Source organism: Cololabis saira, chromosome 17 (assembly GCF_033807715.1).
Source record: "Cololabis saira isolate AMF1-May2022 chromosome 17, fColSai1.1, whole genome shotgun sequence".
NCBI classification, from domain to species: Eukaryota; Metazoa; Chordata; class Actinopteri; order Beloniformes; family Belonidae; genus Cololabis; species Cololabis saira.
Genome location: NC_084603.1, coordinates 34245577 through 34267579, shown reverse-complemented (window position 1 = coordinate 34267579; position 22003 = coordinate 34245577). Strand labels below are relative to the sequence as shown.

At 40.3% G+C, this 22003-nt stretch overlaps 1 protein-coding gene across 2 annotated transcripts in view; it reads right to left on the bottom strand.

Moving 5' to 3' along the window:
- Positions 1–3232: 3232 nt before the first annotated feature.
- Positions 3233–22003, bottom strand: part of gfra1a (gdnf family receptor alpha 1a) — a 145710-nt gene continuing 126939 nt past the window's right edge. For both annotated transcript variants that reach the window (XM_061744735.1, XM_061744736.1), the window contains 2 exons: positions 11327–11374; positions 3233–6952 (listed from right to left, as the gene is read on the bottom strand). In XM_061744735.1, coding sequence (XP_061600719.1) covers positions 6800–6952; positions 11327–11374 — 201 coding nt within the window. In that variant the 3' untranslated portion in view covers positions 3233–6799. The remainder of the gene's footprint in view (positions 6953–11326; positions 11375–22003) is intronic.

Below are 22003 nucleotides of genomic sequence, written 5' to 3'. Positions count from 1 at the left end.
CTCAACCTTTCATAACTCCGGTGTCAGAAACTCATTTTTATTGAAGATAATGAATGATTTACAGTATTTGCAGACTTTTACCCTAACAAATTATGCAAATAAAATGAAATGCTGGCAATTTTTTCCAATGTTCTTACCATTAATTAGAAACAAAATGTTATTAAAACCATTTCAACATGTTACCTTGGGCTAAATGAATAATAATTGACACAATATCAGAGTTTTTGCTTCATTCTTCAAGTCCACTCAATCATCATCATCGTTCTTTAGGCATGTGAAACAGATTAAAAACACTACAAGACACCGAGTTATAATAATGAGTTTTACAAGTATAATTGATCAGGTAATATTGTATTATTCTGCCATTACAATAAAAGGTGATAATTACATCAGTGGTTATCAAAGCTGATCTATATACACTGCAAAAACTCAAAGTCTTACCAGGAATATTTGTCTTATTTCTAGTTAAAATGTCTCATTTTTAGTCAAAAAATCTCATTACACTTAAAACAAGAGTCATTACCAGAAAAATAACTTGTTATTTGACAATTTCACCTGTTTCAAGTAAATTTTCACTTGAAATAAGTAGGAAAATTTGCCAGTGGGACAAGATTTATCTTCTCATTACAAGCGAAAAAATCTTGTTCCACTGGCAGATTTTTCTACTTATTTCAAGTGAAAATCTACTTGAAACAGGTGAAAATTGTTGTTTTTTCCAGTGATGAGTCTTGTTTTAAGTGTAATGAGATTTATTTTTTATTTATTTATTTATTTATTTTTATTGACTAAAAATGAGACATTTTAACTAGAAATAAGACAAAGATTTTGAGTTTTTGCAGTGTATCTTTTCCTGGTCTACTTCCATGTCTACTTCCAGGTGCAGCTTTAGTTTCCACGTTGCTTGCTGCTTCTAATGTGGCGGGAGGCAGAGAGGCAGAGCAACATGCTGACCCTGACTGCAGGTAAGTTTAGGGAAGTTGCACGTCTTAGCTTCAAACTCAGAACAGGCCCTGGAGGATTCAGCTGAACACGAGTGTCTGGGTGAGTTGTGTACGGAAGAGAAAAGCGGCGCCATCTCAAGGTTTGTTGTCATGAATCATCTGCTTACTCACTGCACACCTGCAGTGGCGGAGTAACTGCACCTTTATCTACCTTATGTAACCTGAACTGACTCAGAGATTTGGGACAAGCTTTCATTCCTTTACTCGATACTTTTTGTTGGTTTCCAACATTGGTATATATAGTTTGAGCATTTAATAAATAAATAACTTAGTAGCTCACTGCAAAAACTAAAAAATCTTAACAAGAATATTTGTGTTATTTCTAGTTAAAATGTCTAATTTTTAGTCAAAAAAAATCTCATTACACTTAAAACAAGACTCATCACTGGAAAAAACAACAATTTTTTATCCGTTTCAAGTAGATTTTCACTTGAAATAAGTAGAAAAATCTGCCAGCGAGTGGAACAAGATTTTTTTGCTTGTAATGAGAAGATAAATCTTGTCCCACTGGCAGATTTTTCTACTTATTTCAACTGAAAATTTACTTGAAACAGGTGAAAATTGTCAAATAAGTTATTATTATATAAGTTATTTTTCTGGGGATGACTCTTGTTTTAAGTGTAATGAGATTGTTTGACTAAAAATGAGACATTTTAACCAGAAATAAGACAAATATTCCTGGTAACATTTTGAGTTTTTGCAGTGCTCACGTTGAGGATGGCGCGAGTGGAAACCAGCCGTACCGTGGTCTACGTCATCAGTGGGCAAGGCATAAGGCTTTTTCACCTGTGTGTATCATAGAATTGTTTTGCACAGTGAAAGAAAAATAACTTCAAGTGGAAAGGTTGCATTGAGTTTAACCCTTTCAAAGGGACATTAGGAAATACATGGTTTGTTCTACCTACTACCACTTAGCAGACGCTTTTATCCAAACACCTTGAGAGAACAAACACCCAGGGAGCAGTTAAGGTTAAAGGCCTTGCTCAGGGGCCCAAGGTTTTTCATCTTTGTTGCCATTCCAGGGCTGGAACCTGGCGAATCCTCCAGACCCAAACCCACCTCTCTAGCCACAACACCTTTGCCCTGGTTAAGAATAAAATTATTAAAAAAATTTTTTTTTAAGTTGTCCTTTGTTCATCTAATTTCATTATGTTATTGCATTTGGTCTGGTTTAAGAAAAGCAATACACAAAAGTGATTGTAAATGACCTCCCCTGGCAGCAGTTTCCTCAAACCACATTCCCGCTGATCTCAACAGAAATCAGTTATACGGAGATGAACTTTTGTCTGCATCTGGTTTTGCTTCACTTCCAGTGAAGAAAGCGTGCTGCTGCTCTCTGTTTGTTCTTTACCACCGTGGTCCATTAAAGGTTCCTTTGACAGATCATAAACCTCCTTCAGCTCTCACAGCGACATCGATACAGATGTGATCCAGCCGGGGAATGTCCCATGAATCCCTCATACACCCCAGCTGGGAAAATACAATTATTAACAATGTAAATAAGAAATAGAACCAAATAAAACACTGCTGCTGCTGGCACTTGATTCATGGGACAATATCAGAGTTCTCAGTCGATCATTTCTGCCACTACACTGCAAAAACTCAAAATCTTAACAAGAATATTTGTCTTATTTCTAGTTAAAATGTCTCATTTTTAGTCAAAACAAATCTCATTACACTTAAAACAAGACTCATCACTGGAAAAAACAACAATTTTCACCTGTTTTAAGTAGATTTTTTACTTAAAATAAGTAAAAAAATCTGCCAGTGGAACAAGATTTTTTTTGCTTGTAATGAGGAGATAAATCTTGTTCCACTGGCAGATTTTTCTACTTATTTCAAGTGAAAATGTACTTGAAACAGGTGAAAATTGTCAAATAACAAGTTATTTTCTGGTAATGACTCTTGTTTTAAGTGTAATGAGATTTTTTGACTAAAAATGAGACATTTTAACTAGAAATAAGAAATAATATCCCTGGTAAGATTTTGAGTTTTTGCAGCGTACGTCCACCTGGTTTGAGCTAAAAAGTTCATAAAACTAACTTTTTTATATTTCCTCTGGCTCAGCCAGCAACATTGACCTCTCGAGAGGTTTATATTCACCCGCCTGTGTCACAAGTGTCAGCTGTTTCCATATAATCTTTCTTCAGTGGAATAAATTCTGTTATTGCTGCTACCTCTGAGTATTTATAGAAAAAAATAAAAAGGAATAAAGTCACATGCAATCAGTCTGAGTGAAGTAACAGTTTTTAATTAGAACTTTTGTACAATAGATTTTACATTTTCACAAGCTAGGAAGGTATGATGCCTTGAGGAGTCTGTACCTCCCAAAAAATAAAAACAGACACAAAAAAAAGTCATGTTTGGTCAATTTTAAATCAGCAGATGGGATCGCGATGGAAGGCAAACATGAAGACTTTATTTCAGTTCCAAAAGTGTGATCCCTACATATGGTATATGTGACCCCAACCTCAAGGCCTTTTTGAGCTCTGACAAACCTTTTCTGAAATTTAACTCTGATTCCAGAGTCTGTAAAGTCACAGCTCTCAGATTTATAAAAAATCAACAGATGCATCAATCCTCTGAAGCAATTTTACTCAAACTATTCAACTTTTCCTCTAAACGGCAAACATTCACTTGGTGGGGGTTTCCCCACTTATCAAACTCTGGTCAAATACGCCATAAAAAAGCCTTCAAAAGGCATGGTATAGAATATTTTTGCCTGTAAATATTGAAATATTCCCTTAAGTAACACCATGCTAAGAGTCTTGCTCAACTTCTAGTTGATGTCATCACGATTATTTTAGCAGTGGAACTAAAATAATGACAATAAGTGCACCAAGCAGTTGTAAAAAATAAAACATAATGGCAGGTTTCGATTCATTCAAATAATCAAAACAAAAATAAATGAGGAAAACATACAAAAATAAGTAAATATTAACCAAAAAAAGAGAAAAAAAATCAACACCAATGTTAAAATAGGGCTATGGTACAAAAGAAAATGCTCTTAACTACATTAGGAGATTTAAACTGATATTCTCTCAGATGCAATAACATTTCGTGATCATGTACATACTGGGAGAAATATACATTTAAGTTGTTATATTAAAAAAAATATTCTGGCTTATTCAACTATGCTGTATCTGAAGGTCAAAATAGCTCACAATGCTCTGAAATACAATATCATCAGACATTTATTTGTCCAACTTAGTTTCAGCCAAGTACATACAGTGCATACAACATGTTTATGCTCAGTAAATAACATTTAAGTTCTGCTGTACATTAAATGTGTTTTGAAAAGCTACATAAACCGAAGCGGGGAGTCCTTAACGCTCCGGTATCAGAGTGGGAACGGCTGACGTGATAAACTGACCATGCCACGGTGACATGATGTAAACATCATCATCACAAGCCAAACCTGCCAAAACAGCTCAGTTTATCTGAAGGGGGGGATCAGAAGCCATGAGTCCAGCTGAAAAGCAGGTGAAAACAGATGCTCTTTGACCTCTAGAAGCAGAATGATTGTGATGATTTCACCTTATTTTATTTATTCATTTATTTTTTTTACTGTTTTCCTTCAAGCGTTGAGAGCACACATGCAGTTCCATGAGTCACATGATTTCAAAGGGGGTATTGATCATTTGCTAAACTCCAAATAGCACAATTAGCAACCGTTTAGTCAAGGTTTAGACATTGGAACAGGATTGTCAAGCTCTGGAGTCATCCAGATCTTTATAACTATTCATAAAATGCCATTTCTTAAAGGCAGCAGAGCTAAGGGTTTGTCATGGTGTTCCACATGGCTCTATGCTCGGTCCCTAACGTTTCACCTTATATGTGCTTCCGGAAAACAAAAAGCATTCATTTGGACTACAAGCACGTCTTAGACATAGAGGTCTAGATGATTTTGAAGTTCCTCCTTTATTCTTTCCTGATTTCCTAATATTATGCTTAATTATTTTGTGTTTTTTTTGTGGTCAGATTTCCTGCCATTGTGTTTTTTGGTAAAAAACACATTTTAAACTCATCTTCAAAGTCATTCCACCTGTCTGTTTCGACTTAATAGGGGAAAAAAACTAGCCCACATTACAACAAACTTTATTTTGAGTTGTTTAAATCTCCTTTCACAAAGCCCATTTTCTAGCAGCACTTTCCTGTTCTCCGTGTAATTTTTCTCACACTTCATATATTATGTATGGAGAATAAAATGACCCATCAAAGTTTCCTTCTAAAAGTATGGTCATTTTTAAAAATAATTTAGAGAATTCTAAAATAAAATGAGAATTTCCACTGACAAATGTCCTGTAATTAACGGAGGGGGTTTTAATTCTCCAGAACCACCGACAACGAAAGCCCAAGGATATGATGGAAAACAAGTTCATGTATAAATAATATAATGATTGAGGCATAGGACTCGCACCACGGTTACAGTTTGCAGTGTGATGCAGAGCTGGAACTGGAAACTTTCTCTGTGGGGTCCAAAAGCCCTTTTTCAGGGCCCCTCCTTTCTTATCAGCTGCTTTTTTAGCAGACAAAATGACCATCACCAGACAAAATTAAGAAGCCTATTTTTGTAGAAAGTCTCTATAAGCTTTGCTACTGTGACAATGGCCAGTAGAGTTTAGCAAATGGTCAATTAAAAGTTATGACTTTCTCCCGGAGCCATGAACGCGTGAGCAGTCGGACACAATCTACGAGTATAATTGATCAGCTCTTGTTTTTGTCGGCTCAGTGCAGCGAGATACATCAAATCTAAACAGAAGATTATCATTCAGCAGCTTCTCTGTCACCTTCAGTAAAGAGTCGTGGCTTTGGACAGTTTTCCAGTGGGAGTGAAGTGGATTCAGCCGTCCAGAGCAGCGCGGCGTCCCGTGATCACCCCGTTCGCTAAAACAAGATGCAAAGACGGGGAGCAGAAAGCCTGGTGCCGTGTGTGTCTGTATATCTGTGTGTCTTTTTGTCTGAGTGTGTGAAAATGTGCATTTAAGTGTTTGTGGGACTTTGCCATGTGTGCTTTTTGCCAGTGGCGACGTGAGTTCAGTATAAGCTACACAGTCCAGTAACAGACTGTCTGGGCACGTATGTTCCATCTCCTTATGGTTTACGTGTTCATCCTGGTGGAAAAAGTTGGTTTGTTTGCCGGCTGACGTGCATGAGGACCTTTCATTCAGCTCATAAAAATGTAAAATACCAGATTACATCATAATCAAAACGTACACAAATCACAGAAGAGACTGAATAACATCTAAAGGCTGCCCAAGTATGTCATATGTAGCCGTCACTGAACTGGCCGTGACTTTTAAGCGAAAGATCCCACCAATAGCCTCAACACACAAACAGACACGGGTGAAAACTGATAGGACAACCCTGAAAATGGATGCAAATTTACATCGCGTGCCGAGTGACACCAGCTGTGGGTTGGTGGAATGGAGTCTTCAAAGTTCCCGTCTTCATATCTGCCCTTGTGAGCAGCGTATGGAGCAGCTTCAACATCTTTGTTTCATGGAACCCGACGTGAACACGGAGTCAAAACTGAGCCAACATGTATTATAGGTCACCATTTTAGCACAAAGCTGCAATTTTAAAACAAACAGACAAAAAAAAACCCAACAAACTTTCCAAAAAATTGAAAAAACCTAAACAACCCAAGTAGGAATCAAAAGCAAAAGAGATACAGGGAAGATCTAAGCACACCAGGGGTTACTCAAAAGAAAGGATATAAGTTTGTATTTTGCTTTTCTTTTATACAAATGGGTTTTTGTCAGTCCGTAGTAGTTTGTTGCCGTGAAGCAGCGAGGCTACAAGTAGCCTGAGGAGGAGAGCGCGGTCAACCTGCAGTACCAGAGCCAGACCAGAGGGGGCAGCAGCGAGGCCAGGCCCGCGGGCCGCCGGGGCGAGGCCGAGTTCCTGGGGATGGCGTTGGACGTGCTCGGACCGTGGACCTGCGGGTCCTAAAGACAGGCAGAGAGGGACGGGAGAGAAAAGTAGTTAATACACATGTCCAGATGTTCTTGCACCGAAAAGTAATCTTCTTTTCCAAAGTTCAAAACTTCCACATCTGACTTCCAAAGCCAACTTTTCCGCTGGGACTTCACTTTTATTGTCTACTTGTCTTCTGATGATGATGACATTGAGTCTCCAGTACAGGGGGTGTTTACAGTTCAGGTGTATCCCACTGTAAATGTGTCACAGCTTCTCTTCTAAGGATGGCTAACCAGATGTAGGAGCAGCAAATCTCCAACATTCACATCAACATCAGGGGGCGGAGCTTAGGTGGTAGGAGGGGCGGGGCTTATTAGTACGGAAGAGTATTAGGGCCAGGCAGGAGAAAAATAAAAATAATATTTTAGAGGAGGAAGATTCTGTTTTCATTATGCACTTCGTGAGAAAAGTCGAAATGGCGAGAAAAAAGTCGAAATGTTGAGAAAAAAGTCGAAATTCCGTGAAAAAAGTTGAAATTTTGCCTTTATTCACGAAATTTCAACTTTATTCTTGAAATTGTATTCCAACATTATTCTCTACATTTCGACTTTTTTTTCTAAATTGTATTTCAACATTAATCTCGACATTTCGACTTTTTTCTCGAAGTGCACGATGAAAAAAAAATCTTCCCCTCTCAAATATTTTTTCTCCTGCATGGCCCTAATACTCTTTCGTACATTAGCACATTCATACTAAATGATATAAAGTTAGCAGCTACATATAAGCGATTTTAAAACACAAAGTAATTATCGTCTAAAACACAAAAGCTCTGCTTTAGAGAGAAATGTTGTTTTGTTCATTTGCTGTTTATTTTCAGAAACATTCAGTCTGCTGTACGTGCTTCTAAAAGCCTGGTTTGGTTGTTTTTTACTTTTTTTTTTAATACTTAAACTATCTATCGGAGATGTTTGCGATAACTCGTCTATGACGGTCGTATTTACAGATGTGAACCAGCTCACCACCCGTCCAGCGTCTTACAAGTTCCCCTGAGAGAAGCCGAACTGCAGCTTCTCCTCCAGCAGTTCCCTTAGAAACTCTCCTTCATCTTTCAGCTTCATCTCTACTCTTCCTCTTACTGTCAGAGAAACGGCTACCCCAAAAACACTTTGCTGTATTCTTATTATCTTACAGCATTTGCGGGTATCACTTAATTTGCTTTTCAGAGTCCTGGGCAGATTGTAATTGAAGCCTGAGGCTGCTGATTGGTTTGGGGGGTCAGAGTCTAAAGCTTTGAAACTTTGCATCAATGGTTTTTCCTAACAATGACGGTAACAAGCCATAGCCCTCAGAAGCTAATTAAAGTCTGAGGCTTATCTGAAAACCTCTCGGAGCATCCAAACCTTTATGTAATCTTCCCCTTTTGCACTAAAGGAATTGTAGAAAATAAACTTTTGCATGCAACTGTTGAACTGACCTCAGGTCCATTAAGGGCTCATTTATGTTATAAGGTCATCTATAAACCTTCTTCAATATATTCATCCAGTAATAACACAGTAAGACGTCAAAAGGTCGTTTCACGACCAAAATGTCACGGCGTAAAGCCTAAAAGTAAATGTAGTGTTTGTATGCGTTTGAATTTGCATGTGTCACCGTGTATGAGCATGTGCATATCGCGCGTCAGCCCCGCTCTGCGGCTCGCCCGTAACGCTGCGAGCTTACGGCTGGGTCATCTCCTCCAGACCTGGTCCTGCCTCCAGTAAATGTCAGCGCAGTACATAACGGTGCCTTATTATTGCACAATGACATTTACAGTGAACTTTAAAAGCCAACAGATAAGCAATGATCCCATTTCAGCCTGAAAGGAACAACAAAGAGCAGGAGTTTACGCAGGAGTCAGGAAGGACGGGGGAGGTCCGGAAACCTCCGGCAGCAACAATGGATCGGAGCGCCGGATGACTTAATAACTCTAGGTTATGTCATGGAGTTTAAATGATAGTTGTTATAATGTTATCTCCCAGCACAAGTCATGTGCAGATGTTTTGAATGATATTTTATTGAATTTTGGTTTGTCGTTGCTTTTCACCAGTAAAACCAACTTGAGCTATCATTTTGAAGCGTTTAGTTTCTGCCCCAAGTTCTGACATTACTGTGTCTATTTGTATTTAATTCACGCTCTTAAAATCCAGGCCGGCCGCCTTTTAGGCTCTATTAACTTCAGAATGTATTCCACAAAGAGAGAGAGTTTAACTCCAGGCACGTAGCTGTAACACGAGGTGATGATGGTCTGTTTTCACAGGAAAATGGATGGGTTTCGCCTAAAATTAAAAAAACGTGATAGAGACGAGCAAAAATGGATACCCTCTCCTTTAATTCGTTTGAGTTCCTTGATTCACCACTAGAGGCTGGCTGAAAAAGCGAGTCAACTTCCGAAAGAATATTTGTCTCATTTCTAGATAAAATGTCTAATTTTTAGTCAAAAAAATCTCATTATACTTAAAACAAGACTCATCACTGGAAAAAACAACAATTTTCACCTGTTTCAAGTAGATTTTCACTTAAAATAAGTAGAAAAATCTGCCAGTGGAACAAGATTTTTTTGCTTGTAATGAGAAGATAAATCTTGTCCCACTGGCAGATTTTTCTACTTATTTCAAGTGAAAATTTACTTGAAACAGGTGAAAATTGTCAAATAACAAGTTATTTTTCTGGTAATGACTCTTGTTTTAAGTGTAATGAGATTTTTTGACTAAAAATGAGACATTTTAACTAGAAATAAGACAAATATTCCTGGTAAGATTTTGAGTTTTTGCAGTGTAATCAGTCTGGTTCAAAAAAACATTTTGGTTTCAATCGTTTGATTTTACACCCATGACAACTCTGACGGGGGTGAATTTTCTTCTACCACACCAGGAGTTTATTTGAAGTATTACATTTATTTCTAATATGATTGATTGACAGTCAGCTCAGCCAGTGGAGAGCTGTTATCACTTTCTCGTCTATAATCATCTACATCTACAACATCTAATCATGCTACCACCCTTAGCAAAGCGATCACCCATTTGTATCGACCCTGGTCGCCTAAACACGATGGTCAGTTATGATTTTGCCATCGAGTCGACATGTTAATCTGTGCATCCCGCTGTAAAACGACTGACAGCAGCTCTGCAGATATTTTGGCAGGGTTCGGCTGAAGGAGCTGGGAGAAAAGCTAACTTTGATTGACATGCAGTGGGCGTGTTTCCGCTGGCTTCTGAAGCAACATGGCTGCTGCCGCTCAAAGGAAAGCAGGCTTCAAAACCAACGGCTCACGTGACCCAGTGCTTTGTCCATTGTTTTATACAGTCGATGAGCAAATACAACGTCAGATGAACAACGACTCGCAACTTTCTTCTAAGTGAAGCTAAGAAGAAAAAAAAAATCATCTTGAAAATATTAAGGATGCAGGATTGTTGATGGTCCACCTTCAGCAGCAACAAGATGAATGGTTGCTTCTTGTATGACTTTATCCGGCTCTTACATCAGTGTGGCTCTTTTTTCTTTCTTGGCTTCATTTCATTGAGGTTTGTGGGTATTCACTTCCTGCCACAGCGTTTAACGTAGACTGAGGTCTGGACTGTAACGAGACCATTCAAAAGAATCCATTCTTTAATCTTGAATCCACTTTGATATAGATTTGTTGATGTGCTTGTCATGCATGACCAAAGGCCTCTAGAAAACTTCGGTATAAGAGCGATCATGCTGCAATGCTGCGCCGGTGTCCAGTTCCTGTGGCTGCAGAACGAGCCCCGTTCATCTCTGTTCCCCCTGTGGTTGAGGTGTGGGAGGTTTCTGATGGTCGTGTTTCTGCTGAGACGCTGGTTCGGTCGGGGCTTTTTAGTTCAGTAAAGACTTTGCTGGTGTTGGGTTTGTTTGCATTTTTCTGAGCATTGCTTCATCTGACCTTTGGATACATTTGTAGGGATGTCCAATCCAGGGGAAATTGGCAACTTGGGTGAATTCTTTCCAGTTATAAATAGTCTTTCCCACTAATCAACATTTGATATTTGACTTTAATTGTTTGGAAATTATTTTATAATCCTTTCCAGATTGATGTCTGTCAGCGCCTGCTTCTCTAAGACCATTGCTTATGGCTTTCCTTCTTGGTTTTATGTTAAAACTGCTGCAACGGAGCTGTTGGACACATCTGTAAACCTGCTGATCATCTGTTCATCGAGGTCTGATGATCCTAAGGACCTAAGGACATACTAATAAATACTCAGTATCATCCACTAGCGTTTTCTTTTATTTAAGCTTCATTTTGTTAAAGAAACAATGGTAGAATGGTACGGCTGTAAGTTTAGCTGCATGCTTTTGAAGTGGAAATAAAACCCATTGTGAACTATAATAACTGGAGATGAACCTACCACACAGAGGTCTCCGTCAACACTCGAGTTGGACTTCAGTTTCTGCGCCTGAAGAGAAAGAAACAGAAAATCAGCATGAAATCCAACTGCCCTAAAAAAAAAACAGAACATCTCGGGAGTATCTGCATATTGATGATATTTCAAGGTTGGCTATCTACAGTGGATATCTCACAGACGATGAAGAGACAACAGGGATAATCAGAGGTAATTCATTTATCTGATCTACAGTCAATGACATGAGCCTGCTTAGACCAAGCATTTCCTATCGACACGTTCACACGCTCTCGTGACGGTTTTTTTAACAACAGTGTGCAAAACTGTCAGGTTTGCAGAGGCCGAGGGCCGATCCAGCAGTTACAGTTACAGTAACCTTGGAGAGTTTCCCCGCAGCGCCTCTTCATCTTTTAAAGCCGGAGATACGAGCGCATGGAGCCCACAAAACACCCAGACTCTGATTTCAATCCATATTTATCATTCGGCGGCCTTTGAACGGTAAAGCGGCCTCTACTTTCCTCTGTCTCGCTACACACATGCAAACATGCTTTCCACATGTGCTGTGTGGTGCCAGCTCATCCCCTGACAGCTCAGCTCGTCTCATACGAAAACAACTCAATGGACTTTCGTTGAAATGGAAACTAACTTGTGTCAGTCAGACGACTTCAGCTCCAGCTCCATCCTCCCAACTTTCTAATACAGACTTCTCCGTCTTTAAAACGAGTAACCATCTCTTTTAATGTGTAATGCTGTGAGACCGTATTCCCATTAACAAGCATTTTTGTGTTTATAAACCTGAGAGAATCAGAGAAGTCCGTAGATTACCTTTCATGAAGCGTGCATGTTTTGGGATGCGCTTCATGGTGTGTGTGTTTATGTCATTGAAATAACCCGGAAAAGTGAAAACCTACATTTGTCTTGATATGTGATAAAGTAAAGGATCTGGAGTTTGTATACTCAAATTATTCCTGCTGGAGGTTTTTATATTACTTGGATGGCAACTAAAGTTTCAGGAAAACAAAAGCATCTGACATAGAGTCGCTGCAGGCTGTGAAAGTAACGCCACGGTTAAAGTTCAACTCAGTCTCACAGCAAAACGTGACAGAGTTAAGAACATTTATTTATATCGTTGTGGAGTTGTTTTTTTTTTTTTGATGGAGCAGAAACAACCTCAATATAGCCGTATTTCATGAAACCCCCACAGAGGGACTGTTTCATCACATCTAACGGGAAACTAAACCTGAATTCAGGAGGTTGGAGACGTTGCAGCTGCACGTGAGACGATAGAGCAGAGTTCTAGTTTAGTACTGGAAATGACAAGGTTGAAGTGAGGGAAAATATTCCAACCACGTACTGTAAAAAACACAAAATGGTTAATAATGTGCACTTTTTCAAGTTTTAGAAACCACTTAACGTGGGTTTTATTCACACAACTGCACTTGTATTGCATGTGCGTCCTGCTGAAGGACACTCAGGCTCGGATGTCATGTTGTGATTTATTGCCTTATCTTTTTTTTTAATGAGTTGCTTACATCAGTTTTTATTTTTAAATCGACCCATGTCTAATATTTGCATTGAGAGCAGCTATCAGCTGGAGAGAGAGAGCTCAAGCTAGATGGGTTGAGCTGATCTGAGAAGACCCGGGGCAGCCAGGTGACCTGAATGCAGGTAAAAGTGACGATGTAGAGCTTCAGTTTCTCTGATCACTGTTCAGCATTTCAAACGTTTTCCTGCATCAACACACCAACACAGATTAATTCACAGACTCGTAAATGATCCTCCATGATATATGGAAGAGTATTAGGGCCATGCAGGAGAACAAATATTTGAGAGGTGAATACTTTTTTATTGTGCACACAAAAAGTCCAAATGTCGAGAAAAAAAGTCAAAATGTCGAGATTAATGTTGAAATATTTATTCTCGACATTTCGACATTTTTCTCAACATTTCGTCTTTTTTCTCTAAATTGTACTTCAACATTAATCTCGACATTTCAACTTTTTTCTCGACATTTTGACTTTTTTCTTGAAGTGCATAATGAAAAAAAAACTTCCTCCTCTAAAATATTATTTTATTTTTCTCCTGCCTGGCCCTAATACTCTTCTGTAATGACAGGTTGATGGTGATATATATAGAAATATATACACATTTCTTTTTTAGCAGAAAAAAGGGAGAAGGTGGACGAGTGGACAGATGGAGCCTGCACTAATCTCAGGGATATCTGATTTATTTTCCACATAATAAATTCATAAATCTGAACGTCTGAAACGTGTCATATCTGATGTGCTTCACGTGGGCGCAAAAACATGGAAACCGGATCAACCAGTCAGTCAGTCGGTGATCAATCCGCCCACATTTGGTGTAGACTAACTTAACCCACAAGCCCCGGCACCAAGTCCTGCCTCCATGACACGTCACACAAGCCTCCGACATAAATGACCCTGAAAATTATGGTATTTCTTTTTTTTTTCTAAATGTGATCATCAAGAACGTCAGGCTTCAACATGAAGCACAAACTCCAACTTAACTCACACCCATTTTAAAGACAGTATATTACTTAGAAAATGACCGGTGCAAACCGACAAAAGTAAAACGTTGATCTCAGTGCAGGCTGATAAGTGATCTTCATCGTCTTCGTCTGGTGTAGAAATGACTACGGCCGGATGCAAACCCAGCATGACTTGAATTGTTCATTTGCAGTGTGAACATTTGGTGAAATAAAAGTCTGGTTTCAGTATTTTCTGCAGGAGTTTCTGACTTAACAACGGTCTTACTCCTAATAATCTGCACACTGAAACGCTGTATGGATGCTATAAATAAATATCACTTCAGTGCTTGCTTTAGGCCATTTACTAAGAGAGTGTGTGTGTGTGTGTGTGTGTGTGTGTGTGTGTGTGTGTGTGTGTGTGTTCAGGCAGTAAGCGTGACAGAACAAATAAACGGCTCCAGTGTGTGGTGTAGTGTGGAGAAACAGGGATGCAGAGAGTGCACCTTGAATACAGAAAGTGAGCAAATGTATTCTGTTTTGCACCTTTCCGACTAAACCAAGAAAAAAAAAAACTCTTGGTGGAACGATGTCCATAAATCATGTGATGCTTGTTTTGAAAATATGAACAGATAAGAGAGGAACAAGGCAGGAATGTCGGAAACTGGCGGGAAAAATAAGGACTGGTGTCGGGTTCTTCCACGACGTGTTCAGAGTCATTAGGTCCAGACGGATGAAACTGTTTTATCTTGATCCTGCTATCTGAAATCTTGTCATAAGATTAAAGAGTTTCACAGCAAAATGTTCAGCAATGTAAAGTATAGAGATGCTACCGATGTGTTCCTGTTGCTGCAATGTTCACGAGCACCAATCAGAGATGAACAAGTCGACGCACAAGTCTCCTTGTGGTTATTTCATTTCATTTGAGTATATCTTAATAAAAGCAGTAAAACGCAATATATCTAAACCTGAATGGTTCGGTGTCAGCAGTGATGTCACATGTTTCAGCGCAGGGTGAAGTTGGAACCTTCATTTGAAGTTTCGAGCTGATGTTTGTGGACGTGTTTGTGAGTGCAGGCGGTTATTTCCTCCTCCCAATCAAAATGTCTCAAAAGCAGCAGAGTCTGAAGATCACAGACATTCCTGCTTCTTCTCATCCACTGCCGGCAGAGCATCCTCTACGTTTCATGAGTGTAGTGTGCAGTCTTTCACACGCTGGTGGACTCCTCCTCATCTTTACTTCTGAGAGGCTCAGCTTCACAAGAATTCTGCTTTCACTCTTGATGGTTGTGCCGGTTGAGATGGAGGACGAAGGAACTTTTGCCGGAACATTTTAGTTCAGGGGGTCCCCCTACAGGCATGGAGGTTAACCTGCCGTTACAACGCCGTTACCGTTACTGACAGTGAAATGTGGCACGTTACTATAAACTGACATGATATGTAATTGCTTTTATCCGACGTGACTCATTCTGAGTGAGTCAGGTTGAGGTGAGTCTGGTTAGTCACGTTTGAAATAGTAATTAGTTAGATTACCCGTTACTGGGAAAAAAATAACAGTGTTTGTAACGCCGCTATTTTTAATGCTGTTATTCCCAACACTGATTATTACTCTCTTGAGTTGGAGCGAGCTCCTGGGATCTCAGTCGGTAGGTGTGAGGTGGCAATCGGAACAAATCGGAGGCAGTCTGATCATATCCCAACAATATAAAAGAAAATCAAACATGTTTAGTACACTCCCTATCCAAAAAGAAAAAGGGAGAGTCAGACAGCTGCACAGTTTTCTCCTGCACATCCTAAAGATTCTCAGTGGGGTTCAGGTCTGGACTCTGTAATGGCTAGTCCACGTGTGATAATGATGTCCCCTGCTCCCTGAACCCCTCTTCCACAATCTGAGCCTGATGAGTCCTGTCATTGTGATGCAGAAAAACTAGTTCATGCGTTTGTATCTTCTAGACTAGATTACTGTAATGTGTTATTAGCAGGATGTCTAAATAATTTGCTGAATAGGCTCCAGCTGATCCAAAATGCAGCAGCACGAGTACTGACAGGAATTAGCAGGAGAGACCACGTCTCTCCAGTGTTAGCGTCGCTCCATTGGCTCCCCGTAAAATTCAGAATCCAATTTAAAATTGTATTACTTGCGTATAAAGCCCAAAACGGCTTAGCTCTGCATTATTTGCAAGACCTGATAGTGCCTTATGTTCCTGGCAGAGCTCTCCATTCTCGGAGTGCAGTTTTACTTGTTGTTCCTCGAGTATCCAAATGTAGATTTGGAGGACGGTCTTCTGCTATCAGGCACCATTACTATGGAACCAACTTCCAATCTGGGTTAAGGAGGCTGACACCACCTCCACCTTTAAAACCAAACTGAAAACCTGTTTAGTAAAGCCTCTAGTTAGTGTTAGTAAACCTCTAGCTGGTGTTGGTAAATCTCTAGTTAGTGTAAACTCTAGTGTGTTAGAGTCAGTAGTCATAGCTGCAGCTATAGAACAAGTCTATAATAGTTAGTCTCCAACATAGCTTCGTGGTAGATATGCTGTTATAGGCCGATGCTGCAGTGGGGCACCGACATGATCCACTGGGCGGTGCCTCTCACCCTTCTTCTCCTCTCCTCTTCCCTTCCTCTCTTCTCCATTTCCATTTTTTCTCTTTTGTGCATGTTTGCAGGCCGGAGCTTCGGGAGCTGCGTGCTGGCCTGGGGTCCCCCCCTCCTCTGGTCATCCCACTACTGCTTCCACCTGCCTGCGGTCCTCCCGGTCATCCAGTTGCTGCTTCCACCTGCCTGCGGTCCACCCGCAACACAGACTTACTAACGTGACACAGGCACTGCTCTGGCCTCGGTGCTCTGGGTTTACATGCTGAGCATCTCCTGCTCCTGGATCAGCTGCGGCCTGATGGAGCTACGCTGCAGGACGTACTGTAAAACATGCTTTATGTGACGTGGCTTTGCTGTGTGTCCTCCGAGCTCCTCCCAGTGACGACCGAGGACCACCGCCATTCTAGCGATCTTCAGCTTCCAGAAAAACCATTAGAAAGGATTAAGGAGCTTCATCTCATTCTCCACAGCTTACAAACACGTCCACTCTCCAAGACAAGAAAAACAACAAAAAAGCTGTAATTCATCTGGTTGAGGTTGAAGCTTTCAGTCAAAAATACTTTTGAGTTTCTTATTTGAACGTTTCTGAAAGAGTCAAACTCAATTTGTGAGAAATATGCAGAGAAAAAGGAGGAGAAACATTTCTGGTTGCTCTGAAGTTTCCTCAGACATTTCTGCTGCTTTTTGACTCGTCCTTAAAGCGAATCTAAACACACCTCGGGGAGTTCTTCGGACACACGCTGGCAGAAAGTGAGGAGGTTCAGAGCCTCTAATTAATTGTTATTATTATTATTCGTGTGTCTGAAAGCTGGAAAAACTGGACGAGGAGACGGGAGAGGGGCTGCTGACAGGCCCGTCCCCCGGGTCTGCCATTACACCAGCGCAGTGTCTCCATGATGCACACATGCGTGCACAAACCGGTCTGCAAAAATACTGACGCACACGCACACACACACACACACACGCACACACACACACACACACACACACACACACACACACACACACACACACTGGAAAAGTGGATTCACAGTGAAACTTTCCTCCAACGCTCTCCTACTTGTAGCTGATGTTATCAGCGCTATGTCGACAGCACACACGCATCACCACACCGCCAAAGCTCATTATCAGTGTGTGTGTGTGTGTGCAGGCTTGTCTGGATTACATAACCCGCATGCGTCTGCAGACATACAGACTGTACGTATATCTTACTTTTGAGGCAGGAGTTTTGTTTGTTTGTTTGTTTATTTCAGGCATTTCCAAATTAAGAATTCCAATACTAAAGAAGTGATAGAAAATAAAACAACAAATAAACATGAACATGTTAATGTTAACATTTCATTAGACCAGAATATATAAACAAAACAAGACGGAAAAGGTGTAGGCTGAAGCTTAGCTTATTACCCTTTTATAATCAATTTCTGTCAGCTCCCACATATACCGATACAGAGCAGTAAATCAATTAAAAGAAAAACATTTCATATACTTTTTGTACATTGAAAACATTCAATATACTGTATTGTTGATACCCGTTGAGTTTTTACTCAATGGGCGTCAGTTTTGAACCAAAACGGACATGTACACTGCAAAAACTCAAAATCTTACCAGGAATATTTGTCTTATTTCTAGTTAAAATGTCACATTTTTAGTCAAAACATCTCATTACACTTAAAACAAGACTCATTACCAGAAAAATAACTTGTTATTTGACCATTTTCATCTGCTTCAAGTAAATTTTCACTTAAGTAACAATAAGTAGAAAAATCTGCCAGCGGGACAAGATTTATCTTCTCATTACAAGCAAAAAAATCTTGTTCCATTGGCAGATTTTTCTACTTATTTTAAGGGAAAATCTACTTGAAACGGGTGAAAATTGTGTTTTTTTTCCAGTGATGAGTTCTTGTTAAGAGTTTTTGCAGTGTATCCGTCCTCTCTCTCACTCTGTAACTCAACTGTGCCTGGTCTTGAAGTCTCCAGATGACACAAGCTCAGCTGCTTCACAGAAGACGATACAGAATCATTACAGGATTTTCAAAGAAATTAAAAACGTGCTTGTTTTGAAATCTCCTGTATTTGGTCCATCTTTACTCCCCGGGAGCAGAGCTGATGCATTCAGCAGGGCCTTGCAGAGCTCACCGAGAGGATGCACCGTCTCTCACGCGGAAGAGCTCACAGCTGATCGTCGGCTTTTCTATTTTACACACACTTTTATGGATTCACCTAAAAATGTAAGCACTAACTAAGAGCCCATGACCAGGCGGCAGCCCCGCCCCCCTCTCTCCACGAGCTGCTTCATCTAGGCTCCATATTTCTCCCACAGATAAGAGCTCATTTTTCTTATGTGACTTAGTAAAAGCAAATCATAAATTTTCCCCTCCAATGAGAGTCGGTGTCTGTGCCTAGCTACCTACTTTATACGGTACACTGCTGATCGCATCGCTGATTTATTCAACATTTCTTAGACAACTCCATTTTTTGCTGCCCAGATAACCCTCTCAGTGCCAGCAGAAACAGCTGAGTGGCTAACTGAGTAAAGAGTGACCTGCTTTTACTGGTTTAAGTGATATTTTAATGTAACCTTCATTTAAGCAGCACGGTTTCAATAGGATTAGAAATCTGACCCTGCCGAGACTTTAATGCAGGTGGCAACAAGCTACAACTGTGCAGATAAGCGACAAAAAGTGGTTTGAAATAAAATTATACAGGACTGTCTCAGAAAATTAGAATATTGTGATAAAGTGTCATACATTCTGGATTCATTACAAATCAACTGAAATATTGCAAGCCTTTTATTATTTTAATATTTCTGATCATGGTTTACAGTTAAAGAAAACTCAAATATCCTATCTCAAAAGATTTGAATATTCTGTGAATCTTAATCTTAAACTGTAAGCCATAATCAGCAATATTAAAATAATAAAAGGCTTGTAATATTTCAGTTGATTTGTAATGAATCCAGAATGTATGACATTTTTGTTTTTTTAATTGCATTACAGAAAATAAAGAACTTTATCACAATATTCAAATTTTCTGAGACAGTCCTGTAAGTCAGTAAGACAGTATAAGATCCACAACAGAAACTCAGTGGGTCTTGATAGAGGCTACTCTGTCCCAGTAACATGTGGGTTTGCAGTGGGTCAGTCTTGGTGGGTAAACCCACACTGACTCCTCCAGAACAGACACTTGGGCTAAAAGCGGGTCAGCCAAAGTAGGGACCGCAGTGTTTGTGCACTTGTGGGCTTCCACATGAGTTATCTGTGGTCGACCCACAGTGAGACTTGGCCTTAAACACAACACACATAAACCCATGAAGCCCTGTGTGGGTGTCCAATCACAGACCGGGATTCCCAAAGCGAGAACCCTCAATGCAGATTGTACTTTCGTGTACACACAAACGTACACTCATTCACATGCGTACAGGAGCAGAGCTGTGCACTAACAAACTTATTTTATCAGGAATTAATTTATTTCATCCAGCAAACTGACATTTTTGCTGATTTGACTGCTGTTTTTACCTGAACTGCTCATGTGAAACAGTAACTGATGGTTGAGGAGCTGGATGGTCCCAACGATTTTATTTGCTGTATCAATCCAACGCAAAATAATTAAAAAACGTGCTTATTAATCACAAAACACAGTTCAAACAATATGACCAAATCTGCTCTGACGGTGTGTCAGTGTTCACCGCAGACAGACTGCAGCTTCACCGGGACCAACGATGATGGTTGATGTTGACCTGCGGACCAACCTGGTTAAGGAGCATCAAACTCACTCTTATCTACGCGGAAATAACGCTGAAATATAAAGAAGGCTTCCCAAAGTGTGATCCATGGTGAAATAGGAAACTGAAGATGTGCAGCTTTATATAGATATATGTAGACTATGTGCACTTGTTTCCCTCTAGTTCTGCAGCGCAGCTTTAGCCCCGCCCATTGCAGGCGTCACAGACTATAGTGTGAATCCACCAAGCAGCGCGATGCAGGCGTCAGGCGATTTTTGACGCTTTCAGTGTGAATCCACCATGAGCCTGTCCACAGAACCCACATGTGGTTTACCAGGCCCAGATGGTATCTCTGCTTTGCAGGACTCCTGTCAGGGACTTCCGCAGGCATCCTGCAGAGAGAGCACGTCTGTCTGTGACCTGAGCACTTTCAACCCATATGTCCTCACGACAGGACCTACACGTGCCCTGCATTTCACGCCAATATCAGCCATATGGGCCCAATTTTCGACTGACAGTGGCCTCGGATGGGCCTCGGATAGGGATCAGATGGGGATCAGATTGAGATCAGATGGGGATCAGATTGAGATCAGATGGGGATCAGATGGGGATCAGATTGAGATCAGATGGGGATCAGATTGAGATCAGATGAGGATGAGATTGGGATCAGATGGGGATCAGATTGGGATCAGATTGGGATCAGATTGAGATCAGATGGGGATCAGATGGGGATCAGATTGAGATCAGATGGGGATCAGATGGGGATCAGATGAGGATGAGATTGGGATCAGATTGAGATCAGATGGGGATCAGATGGGGATCAGATTGAGATCAGATGGGCCCCAAACGGCCCCCAAAGGGGCAAATTCATTGGATTCTTTGACTGGTCATGTTGAAATAATTTCTCTCGCCGTGTTGTGACTAACCAGATTATTGGATTACTGAGCATGTTACTAGTTATGTTGTCAAGTTTGCTCAAAGTTAGAGAATGGCCTGATGGGACGTCGGTGGAAAGAATACAGCAACTCTCCTTTGTGCCACATGGTTTGTGAACTGAAATTTTGCAGGCTAAAGACAGGAATGACAGAAGAAACAGATCTTAAAGATTATTTACATGATGGACTTGTTTTCTCAAAACAAAACCATCTATATTTTGCAGGCATTCAAAGATCCTTGGCTAACCTAAAAAGACCCACAATGATGATATCAGTAATTTTATGATGCTGCATTAGACCGCTGTGTGACGTCAGTCAGGTAACTGTTGTTCCTGTGGAGGAAGAGCAGCTGCTCTTCCTGACAAACGACGGGCCAGAAGCTCAGCGCTCTGCGGTAAATACAGGTGAAACAAGGGTATCGGTGGGAGAGAGTTATGCCCACGACCGATCCACATAAGGGTGACTTTGAGAAAGGAGGATAAAAACCCAACTTCACTAACATTCCTAGGCAGCAAGAGTTGCATTTCCTCCCGACTCCAGCCCACCTTATCGTCATGTATCCCTACTGTCCCACTGTTAGTCTTACTCTTTTTTTTTTTGGTCATTTGTATCGTCTCATTGTGATTGACTTGTTTATATATTTTCCACAGTATATATAACCATATATTCTTCCATTGGTTGATATTTTGGCATCTACACAAAATAAAACTCATGAATATTACAACTTCAAGTTAGGAAAAGCTTGGAAGCCCTGAAAAAGGAATATCTATGATTCTTACATTAGTTTAATTGAAGACGGCATGAACGAGATAGAGTTAACGTCACCACTCTTTCACGTCAGTCCTTAAAACTAAATCCATCGTTGCATTAATAGCCTACAGCATGTCTCAAAACAATGAACCGGGAGAAGAGAATTTGAGGGCCGTCTCTGATGTTAAACGAAACT